This window comes from Berghia stephanieae, chromosome 5 (assembly GCF_034508935.2).
Source record: "Berghia stephanieae isolate SIO BIC M18660-M18661 chromosome 5, UCSD_Bste_1.3, whole genome shotgun sequence".
NCBI lineage: Eukaryota > Metazoa > Mollusca > Gastropoda > Nudibranchia > Aeolidiidae > Berghia > Berghia stephanieae.
The window spans coordinates 53,590,201-53,602,329 of NC_088364.1; the positions used below are offsets into that span (position 1 = coordinate 53,590,201).

At 35.9% G+C, this 12,129-nt stretch overlaps 1 protein-coding gene across 1 annotated transcript in view; it reads left to right on the top strand.

The window, feature by feature from the left end:
- Positions 1-467: 467 nt before the first annotated feature.
- The window catches only part of LOC144974159 (gamma-butyrobetaine dioxygenase-like), a 27,369-nt gene continuing 15,707 nt past the window's right edge, over positions 468-12,129 (top strand). The window contains exons 1-5 of the mRNA XM_078917074.1: positions 468-867; positions 2,882-2,943; positions 5,108-5,202; positions 7,014-7,135; positions 11,445-11,596. Of these exons, the coding sequence (XP_078773200.1) occupies positions 657-867; positions 2,882-2,943; positions 5,108-5,202; positions 7,014-7,135; positions 11,445-11,596 (642 nt within the window). The 5' untranslated portion in view covers positions 468-656. The remainder of the gene's footprint in view (positions 868-2,881; positions 2,944-5,107; positions 5,203-7,013; positions 7,136-11,444; positions 11,597-12,129) is intronic.

Here is a 12,129-nt window from a genome sequence, read left to right on the forward strand (position 1 = left end):
TTATTAATTTATTTATTTATTTATTTGTTTATTTATTATTTATTATTATTATTATTATTATTATTATTATTATTATTATTATTATTATTATTATTATTATTATTTTATTATTATCTTTCAGCCAAAAAGCCTTTAAATTTGGCCAAACAGTATTTTAGGTTCGATTCCTAAAATAGCAGACATATTATCTATTATATTATCGTTCTTTGTTGTACCAGGTTTCATTTCTTTATTCATAATATCTGTTAGCGCCCTTGGTCATTGAGAATAAACCAATTTTGGAAGAATAACCAAAAAAAAACAACAAAAAAACAACTAATATGACCTGTCTAAAAAGAGCAAACATGCGCATTGTGTATTCTCATCCATATAGTTAAGTATCATATCTGTCAATGTTGCAATCTGTGGTGACAGTTCAATCACCTGAGATATCGGAAATCAAGGAGTCCAGATGTGTTAGCAACATTACCATGGCTAGTGTAGAGAGGTGGTTTAATGGTCGGAGTTCGTGGTGAATCTATAGCCTATAAAAACATTATTGCTGGATCCTATTTTGAAAATAGTTGATTAGTGCAAATCCTTATTATTGGAGCACAATTGTTTACCTTCTATACTCAATTTCATTTATAAGTGCAAAGAAAAAAAGGAAAACAGCAATGCATAAATTCGCATCTAAAAGAATTAGTATGTTCATTTGTAAAGCGATTCCGAGAAAACAAATAATCAGTAGATTACAACAAATTCTTGTGAATCATTATCATGGTTTTAACAAACCCCCATTAAATGCGAGTAGTTTTGCATTAACAACTTCGTCTTTTCATACTTCTATACCACTGGAAAAAGCTTCAACTCCGCCAACTTTATCAGGTATGTGGTGTGGATATATACATATACTATATTGGAGAATCCGCAATATTTGCGGCTATTACGAACACAAACTGCGGTGGCTCAGCGGTACGGTCTTTGCTCGTACCCGAAAGGTACCGAGTTCAGTCACCCGCCGCTGCGCTTTGTGGCCTTGAGCAAGTCATCTCGCCCTAGCTCAATTTGTGGCGCTGCACTGCGGCTGATGCCGGGGTTATTCCGGTCTTCCCTTGGAATAAACCTTAGAGACAAATTTCCCCCCTATGGGATGAATAAAGGGATTTTATTATAATAACATCGATCGAGACTAATCTTTTGAGCCATAGATGAATAAAATCGGTCGGGTAATAAGGTCTTTAGATCCTTACAAATGAATCTAGCAAAAGGGCGGACAGATATTGATTCCCAATATCGAATGACCTATCATTGAAGTCAACTGGTGATAGAATCGCCCTTGATTTATAAAAGGTTTGCAAGTTAATCGTATATCAATCTGTAATAAAAAATAGTTTTATGTTTAGATTTGCCAGGACTTCCGTGCTCATTGGCAAAAATGTAACATACACAACAATTTTGTCCCCCAACTCTATTTTGTTTTAAAGAATATAATATATTAGTACATTATTCTTACCTCTTTGCGTAAAAAATAGTCGAACACCCTAAAGATTCGCTTAAATTGATATCTCAAGATATATATATATATATATATATATATATATATATATATATATATATATATATATATATGCAATATATATTATAAAAACAAAAACCATAAAAAAGGAGCTATTTATAACATATTTCAAGTATAATTATGATCAATTTCTACTATAATTCCTGATGAGAGCGAATGTAGAAGTTGATCATATTTATATTTGAAATATTGTTAATATATATATATATATATATATATATATATATATATATATATATATATGTCTATATAAATATATATATATATATATAATATATATATATATAATATATATTATATATATAATCCTGGGTGGGGTTCCTGACCTCCCATAGTGGGCAGGGAGGTACATACTGTGTCTTCTATCTCCCTATGCCTGTTTTCCAACATGCTTTCTGTCTTTGTCTTGGAATGAGATTACTTTGTTTTGTCCTGGCCCTGGCTGGGAGGGAAACAGTCAAATGTTAGTTAGTTTTGGGAGATGATATTCTTTTCCTTGTAAATCATCTCTCTGTTATGCACTGTATTATGTTTTGTTTATGTATTGTATATGATTTGTAAACATTCGAGTGTATTCCTCTTAGTAGGGACATGTGCTTGTGTCTGAATGAGAATTTAGGTGATCTCAAACTAAGTACACTGATAGTGTGCCCTTGGAATCTACATCTGTTTACTATTTGAACCAATTCCCCTTTGTCTGCCTTATTCTTGGATGCTTTAATTGTAATTCTAGAACTTTTTACTATCCCATTTTCTTCCTTTTTACTGGCGCTGATATGACCTTAACGTGTTGCAAGCGCCGTAAAACCCTTAAAAACAATACAACAAAAACATATATATAATCGTGTTATGATACAATTATGGTACAAAGAGTGCTCGACATGTTGAAAACAACAATGGAGCAAATCATTATATATACCACGATAGTGAAGTCTACATTAATGTTTCAGGCCTTAATGGCCATTATCAGGAAACAACAACTTCGACTCTTGTCCTGCTGATGGCCATAAAGGCCTGAAACATTAATGTAGCCTTCAACATTGTGGTATATACATACATACATATATATATATATTATATATATATATATATATATATATATATATATGTATGTATGTATGTATACGAGAAGATGACGATGATGATGATGATGATGATGATGATGATGATGACGACGACGATGATGATGGGAAAGAGGAGGAGGAGAAGGATGATGATGATGATGATGATGATGATGATGATGATGATGATGATGATGATGATGATGATGATGATGATGATGATGATGATGATGAAAATGGTGATAATGTTTATTATCCCTAGACGATCTTGAGACTCCCATTCTTGATTCAATTAAACAGCGAGGATTGTACCACGAGGAAGTGGTGAGTTGATTTCTTTGAGTTTTCGCCCTTTGATGATTTTGTTTTGTTCTGTATTGTTTTGTTTTTGTTTGTGTTTTGTTTTGTAATAATAATCATCATCATCATCATCATTATTATTATTATTATTATTACTATTATTATTATTATTATTATTATTATTATTATTATTATTATTATTATTATTATTATTATCATTATCATTATTATTATTACTATTATTACGTCAAATAATTTTTGAAATATATTATATTTCTATTTTCTATTGAATAGTGTCGGACGGTCGAATGGCCTATTCAATCTTTATCATGATATGTCGTGTTATGTTATGATATGCTATGTTAGGAAAGTGAGTTTAGCAGGCACTTATATTGATAACAACAAGAGATGAAGTGAGTAGGAAAGTGTCAGAAGACAATAGAAAATAAACATTTTCGCGGCGGTGATGGGGGTTTGAAGCCGCGATCTTACTGGTACGACAACTCCGCCTGGCCGGGGAATACGTGACTCTACCGTATGAGCTATCCACGATGCGGTTCAAACCCCCATCACCGCCGCGAACATTTTTATTCTCTATTGTCTTCTGGCACTTTCCTACTCACTTCATCTCTTGTTGATATGCTATGTTATGCGTGTTTTAAGATATTAATAAGCTAGTTCCCAAAATATGTATGACTAATGCATAAAAATATTGGTGATAAGACTAGCCCTGTGTCATTTAGATTTTAGAAGCGTCATTGCTCCTTGGTGATATGGTGACAGTGCTGGTTAGGTATTGACATTCAAACGGCCGTTTCGTATGTTGACAAAGATTATTTGTCCAACCGGAGTAAAGACGTTACCGTCGCTAACCCATGGTCAACCCACCCGATTTTATTTTTTTATCACGGGTCTAAACTTATGCAACCTGAATTGATTAGGGTGGACTAGCGACTTCTTATAGTAGGCGATGGTGCCGGATCATTGCTGGACAGTGGCAGACCCGTGCATAGATCTGTGGACCCGTGTCCATAGCGTAACGAGTAATCCATGCCGGCGTAAATGTAGTTACGCCGTGCCCGTGACATACCAGTGACAAAACTGCTTCACCCGCCGTTTGCTGGAGTTTTAATTTTATTGATGCACTAAATTTTGACCAGAACCAGAGTCGACTTATATAGCTGTCGAAGGCCAGAACAGAACCGGTTTTCTTTTCTTTATTTTTTTAATTTATTTTTTTTGTTTGTTTTTTTTTTGGGAGGGGGGGGTGTTTTTTTGTTGTGGTTGTTGTTTTGTTTTTTGTTTTGCTTTTATTTTGGCTCATTCTCATCATTGACATCGAATATTTGATAGAGGCTGTAAGAAAGCGTCCAGTTATGTTTGATAAAACCGATGATTGTTACTCTAACAGAATGGTGATTAATCAAAAGTGGAGGGAAGTTGCAGAAGTTGAAATAGATAGTGAATTTTGTTATATTATAAGTATAATAATATATATATATATATATATATATATATATATATATATATATTCTTTTCTCGTCTCTTGTTCCTCTCTTTCTATTTCCTATTATGTCCGAAGGTGCTGGAACGGACACAGGACGGGTGAAACATTTTGCTACCAAATACATCGCCGATCCAGCAACGGATCTGTGCGTAGCCATCGTAAACTTATAGCCTGACACTGACCAAAATAATGACGTCAAAAGACAAGTCTTTTGCAACAAAAGAAATCAAATTGTGATTTGTATTCAATAGTTCAACCAATGGGATCGCTAGTTTCCTTGAGCACAACTAACGGCAAGTCACTAGGCGCTGCACAAAACTAAAAAATGACGTCAAACTAGAAGTCCTAGAGGGTTCTCGTGTCAGGCTTTTAGTTAACGGTGACAGCAGCTTCTAATGGTGCTCACACTATCATGTTATGACGATCGACCCAATCAGCAAAGTCCCTACCACACTCGTGCACCGTCGCGATCCCACCCGGAAGCTTCGTCACAACACACAGTTCAACTATATGCTCTGCGTTTCGGGTTCTAACCCACATCGGGTAACATGTCGACAGGTGGAAAGTCCCCAGTGATGGCTGCGGTCTGTGACGGGTTGGCGACGTGCTGGCCACGTGACAGCTACGGACTAACTCTGTTTGGACTCTTATGAAAATGTTTGTTTATAATTTTATTCTCAGTACCGTCATTGGAGACATCATGAAGTCAAGGGAATCAGCGTGTTAGATCAAGGTCGGTTGGTGAACTTTGACTGGAGCGATGGCCACACATCAAAGTAAGTCTTTTCTTTTTTCAATTATAACTGCTTACAAAATTCATTAACCATAAGTAGTGGAAAATAGGACAGCGACGTCGTGACGTCACACCTTCTACTCTTCCGGTTCCAAAACTCACTGGACATGTGTATGTGTAACCAGTCCTTCGGATCGTAAATAACGGATAGGTTACATATTGAGTCATAAGGTGGCATAACTATTTTAGTAGTGGGGTGTGTAGGCAGATTATTAGGATTGCGGGACGTAAAAGAGCGAGGGTTGATGATATGTATTGGCCACAATTATTTAGGTAGGCTAGAAAATAAGATGCCATCACTCTGAAACCAGAAGATCAATTATATAAGGAATGTATCAAGTCCTCCAGAAGAGTATGTTTACACTTCCAATGAGATTGGAACCAGTTTTTTTGTTTTGTTTTTTTTTTTTTTGTTTTTTTGACATCACCCATTTGTTTCCTATTATTCTAGTGTCGATACCGTGAATCAGAAAAATTAACCTCTGGCCATTGGCTATCGCTTGACAGAACTTAACTCTCTCCTTACCAGCCATTTTCATGATTTTCTCAAAAATGGCAGGCTTACCCAGCAGACAAATTGATTTTTTAAACTCAAGCAACCTCTCTACAAAACAACTTTATGGTCTTATTAATTAAACAAATATCATTGTGAAGTACAAAATAAATCTGAATAAGAAAAAATGTATATTGTGTCGTAACAAATGCGACGATTTTGCTGTAGGTGGTAAGGAGAGGGTTAATGTTGGTCTTGATGAAATCCTTTAGAGATAAACCGAGCAGTGCAGTATCTTATATTAGGTACCGATATGATATTTGACCTTGGATTGTTTGAGTGGCGTTCACACTGCATTGAGTTAGTCGCCGTGATCCATACCAACTTATAAGGCTTACGACTTACGAGAATACAAAAGTCAGCTCTAAAATAATAGCTCTAAAATAAATCCACTATATCAACATAAAGTTTCATGAAGGATAGCCTTATTGAGGCTAAGCGTTTAGGTAAAATACCCTTAACATCCGCCAGTCAAATTTAGCATACCAACAAACAATACTGTGTGTAACCTTTACCGTTTATACAGATATGATTTAATGAGAACTTTTTACTCATACGCTGTCTAAAAATACATAGCAAAGAGCTGAGTGACGTCATCTTCGATCCTTCTATAGAGAAGATGGAGAGAGATGGATAAGACATATCATAAGGAATGAGACCGGGGACACCGCGAAGACAACTGGCCATTATTTGACTCCAAATAGTGGAAAATCTGTGCGGCAACGTGCACATATTTGCAGGTCTGATAACGAACGCAATTATGGTCTTTATTTAGCATTGCTTTAATGGATATTTTTCGTTGGTTTGAGAGTATTACTAGTACAACAGTGAGACCATAAGATAATGGGTTATCAGACATGAAAATAATTACACGTTGGTATGAGGATAACGCAGAGCAGCTTGGAGTAGCCACAGTCTTTGTTAGAAGACAATAGAGAACAAAAATTTCGCGGCGGCGATGGGGGCTCGAACCCGCGACCTTACTGGTACGACAACTCTGCCTGGCCGTGGAGATTGTGACTCTACCGTTACCGATGTCAATCCCAGGTGCAGTCTACAATTTTCCTCCCCCTTGTTCACCCAGCCCAGCAGTGATTGAGTATCTGGGACTCCGGAAAGCTCTTTATGATAAAATAGGGTCCTATCGAAATGGTAGCAAGCAAATGCTATTGTTTGTATAACGCTCACCGTACCGCTGAGCCGCGGAGCAAATTAGCAGTTAATTTTCCCATCATTTTCAGATTCCACGCCGTTTGGTTACGGCATACCTGCTTGTGTCCACACTGCAGAGTGTCACACAATAATATGGTGGATTTGGACGAGCTGGATGTCAGCCTTAGAGTAAAAGAAGTACGGATGGAAGGTATCACACCAATTTAACTTCCATCATACTTTCTTATTCTTTTTTCACCCCCACCTCTCTCTCTCTCTCTCTCTCTCTCTCTCTCTCTCTCTCTCTCTCTCTCTCTCTCTCTCTCTCCTCTCTCTCTCTCTGTGTCATATAAATATATATATATATATATATATATATATATATATATATATATATAGTATGCGTGTGTCTAAGAAGCTCAAAACATTGCCATCCGGAAGTATAACGGACCAACACACAAAAATATGTGTAACCATGAACTTTTATAGTCTGGTTAATAAAGTTAAGTGAGAAGTACTCATAATCGCGGATGGAAAAAACTAATAACAAAGACTCGACTGACGTCAACTTCAAACTATATATAAATATATACTATATATATATATATATATATATATATATATATATATATATATATATATATATATAAATATAGTGAACATTTGTTAAGCGCAGCTTATCCCGCTATATAATGCAGGCTCTGGGCGCATTACAATGATATGTACATATATATAAATATTATCAATACATCCATGTACAGCAGGATTCCACTCACAAACACTTACACGCGCGGCGCGCGCACACACACTCTCTCTCTCTCACACACACACACACACAGACACACACACACACGCACACACAGCCACACAGTCCACACACAAAAAAAGTCATTTATCATTCAATGGAGCAGCTGCTCATCGAAATATGACCGAAAAAGATGAGTTTTCAGTTTCTTTTTGAATGTTTCTAGGGCAGTAGATAAACTTATTTCTAAAGGCAATTATTTATTCCAAACTCTAGGGCCGGACCAAGCAAAGTTTTTTTCTCCCCGACTTTAGGTCTAGGTATAGGTAGAAGAGTTTTTTAATCGGAAGAGAAACGAAGACATCTTTGCGGTTTCATATATCTCAATGAGCTCTGTCAGTTAAGAAGGGGCGCTGTTATCTAGACATTTAAAGTTTAATGTTGCTACTTTATATTCTATACGTTCTCCCACAGGCAGCCAGTGTAAGTCCACCATGAGACGTGCTGCTTTATCTTGTCACTTCTTTTTCATTACCAAGGGTGCTGCATTGTTTTGAATTACTTGGAGAGAACGAATATCTGTACTTGATGTACCAGAAAGTAAAGAGTTACAATAATATATATATATATATATATATATATATATATATATATATATATATATATATATATATATATATATATATATTTAAAAAAAAAATATATATATATATGTATATATATATATATAATATATATTATATATATATATATATATATATATATATATATATATATATATATATATATATGAACAGGGTGTCCATAAAGTCTTTCCCATATTCCAAAGACTGATTATTTTTAATTCAAAAATTTTTTTGATATTTGATCTGAATCACCACTTTCTAAGAAAAAGTCATACATTTATGCCTATTGCTCATCGACCTTCATTACTTCACCAAAAGTAGTAAAATGAGCATAAACTTAATAGACCTCATTTTTCTCTCCTTCTTATTCGGAATCACTACAGTGCGACAAAATTCTCTTTGTGTAATGTGATTCCATGGTCCGAAATCGCCAAAAGTAGATCAACAACGATTCATAGCCCAGTACGTCAGACTATTACAGGACGTGAAAAAGATTTCTTTCAAACAAACAAACAAGGAAGCGGATATTCAACATTTCCAGAGACACAAAGTGAATGTTGGTTTGGCAGATGCACAAATGACGTATAGGCCCATCTTTCAGTAGATGTCCATTTAGATTGCTAGAATTTTTTGCTGCGTCAAATCTTTGTGAATATCAGCTGTAGATATTTTTTAGTAAGACGGTGTTCCTCCACCTGGAGACAGGCCGGCCGTTCGCGAATTTCTAAACGTCAAGAATAGATTGGGAAAGATGGAGTCGATTGCCTGGCCGACTGGGTCACCGGATATCTCTCAGTATGAATTTTTCCTATGGGGTACATCAGCGACACCGTTTATTATGCTCCCATACCAGATGTTGGCACGTTGCCAAGTTTTAAAAAACGAGCTGCTATTGAATCCATCACTCCACCAAAGCTAAAAAAAAAACACACACACACAAGGAAAGAACTAAAAAATGGGTTGAATTTGCTTGTAAGAAATCATGGCAATCCTTACAGAAGCGCATTGAATAGATGATAATGGTAAACAAAATGTAAAGCATTTATGAAATCATAAGTCCGTGTTTAAAATAGATTAGCTGTAACGTTGTTTTTGTTTTTTTGTTTGTTTTTTTTTTTTTTGTTTTTTTGTTTTTTGGGTTGGTTTTTGTTTTTGTTTTTTGATCAAATGTATTTTCTGCTTTGTATTGAAAATCGTGTAAGTGTTAAAAGCAGTGGCGTGGGGCCATTGGATCGAATGGTGCCAGGCACCGCACCAATCTTTTAAAAAATCATTAACAGCATAATTTAATTAAAAATAAAACAGAGATTTTAACTCCACTGTCTTTCGCCAACTCGCCAACAACATACTGCCTTTTTAGTCTCCACTCTATTCAAGATTCCGAGTCACGCACTGCGCCGACTCGTGTGTTGGTGACATCACTCCGCGAAGTAGTGACTAAATCAAACACCGTGGTGCAAAGCAATCCGAGCTCCAATTAATGCTATATCCATTAGTATCGCGACAGCTGATTGAGCGAGAAACTAGGTCGAATTATACTATCTTCAAATAGAGGAAAACCCCTCGACGTGTGCCAGGATCTGAGAGCTCCACCGTTGGACTGGGGGGATGCGCCAAATTAGGTTCAAAGTTCAAAAACGTTTATTTTAGGCAATTGCCAATGTAGGGTAACTTCGGCCTTCCAAAATATTACATTAACTGTCAAAAACACTGATCATTGTCAAGTTTATTTGTAAGCAGCAAAGAAAAACATCATAAAACTTTAAAATATGACACATCAAACCCCCCACCTCTTTTTCACGATTATTGAATAAAGTAATTCTTTGCAACGAAGCATTGTGGACGAATTTACCAACATTTTTCTTGCTTGTAGTGCCGAGTTGATGGTTACGTGTGTATGAGTGTTTATTTGTGTGTGTGTGTGTGTGTTTGTGCGTGTGTATTTGTGTCAGTCAGAGAAAGAAATCGAAGACTGTCAACAGTTATACTTTTGGTGTGTTTTTAGATTTTTAAGTACTTAAGTGGAGTGATTTTTTCTTTGTGATGCTTTAAGATCTGAATCTACCTTTTATTTGTGCAATCATTAATCGTATTCCACTGATTTCCATTATTTGAGATATACTTTGAAGTTTTGTTTTGTTAAACAATGAATTGCAATGAATCAAGTTGACTCTTTACTTCACCGACCGTTTGGGAGATTGACACTAGATGACAAATTAGAAATAAAAAGACTAGTTCCTCACCAACCAACTGATTTTGAATTAACACAGGTGTGGAAATCTCGAAAACGCTCTTTTTCAATGACATGGTATGACAGGCATGAATGGCTCACAGTTAGTTTAGTCTTTTGTTTTTATTGTCTACTTTTTACAGATACAACAAACACTGACAAATCATGGACATCTATAGGCTATAGTGACCTTAACCACTTCCATCGTATTTCTTAACCTCCTGAACGTTGTTTTAGCACCCTTAATAGAGTGGAAATTTTTTTGTTGCGAAATTCAATGAAACAGGAGCGGTTAAATTCATTAATGATTCTGTCAATTCACAAAGCTGAAATAGATGCCATTCCAGATTTCAATAAACACATTATAAAAAGATTTGCAGAGATGAAACATCGCAGTGCAGATTTTTTTACAAGTACTAAAAGTAAGTAATTTCTGTCATAGGTTTTTTTTTTCTCTTTTGATTTACATTTATAACATATTGATTGCATTATCTACCAAATCCAATCCTTTAAAAGGTGGACAAAGAATAATTACAAAGACCTTTTCATACGGGACTTGTATCTCAGTGTTGTGGCTTGTTGTTTTCATGAATTATTTGTTTTTGTAAGTTTTGTCCACTCGTAGAAACCATCGACCCTCCCCCACCCTTCCATAAAAGAGAGTTTTTAATATGTCGTGCTCTCTCCTCTTAACCGTGTTCACTGTATTAGAATTTTTTTTCTAATCATGGCACCACCATATGCCGTCAATACGCCACGCCGCTGGTTAAAAGATAAGATTATTCCACCCAATCCTGATCAGTCATTTATTTTTGCACAAGGCGAGCAACATCATACACTGCTAAAAACAATACGCAAGGAAAAATTTCCATTCTAACATTCTAGTGATTAATAAAGACTTCGAATTCCATTTCTCTAGGAGATGAGGTTGTAGTACTCACGTGGACAGATGCCGATGGCAAAGTGACACATACAGGCCATATTTTGACGAGTGTTTTGCGTAAATCATGTTACTCCAAGAAGAGTTTGGAGATGAAACATAAACAAAGAGCCATGACTTTTCATGCACAGGTAAGAGATAGAGACACCGGGACTGCCGTCTTCACTAGAGTATTTATATAGTGAACCATCCACTAAGCGTGCTTAAAGCGCGTTACAAGGGGTCCCTAGCTAACAACAACGCTTAACATGAGGCATGACAGGGTTTAGGCGATCTTACAAATTTTTTTGCCCACGGAGACATGCGTCTGAGTACGGTGAGACAATGTGATTAAAAGCATTTTCAAAGGACTCAACCCCCCCCCCTTTCAGAGTGGGTCTCGAACCCTGGACCTTCCTATCCGAAGGTGAGAGTCATAACCCTTGACCGCATAGTCTTAAGACAAAGAATGGCATATTAGTATTTTTTAAAATTTACAAGACAGCCCACAAAATGTTTGATCCTATATCTTTTATTCTATCAAGTCGTAATATCTTAGTTTTGCAATACTTAATTAATTGAGATTTTTTGTATAGAGCAATATTCACTTAACGTGCTCAAAGCGCTTTACAATGGATCCCTGGCTAACAGCAACATTTAACATTTAGGACAGGATATGACGCCT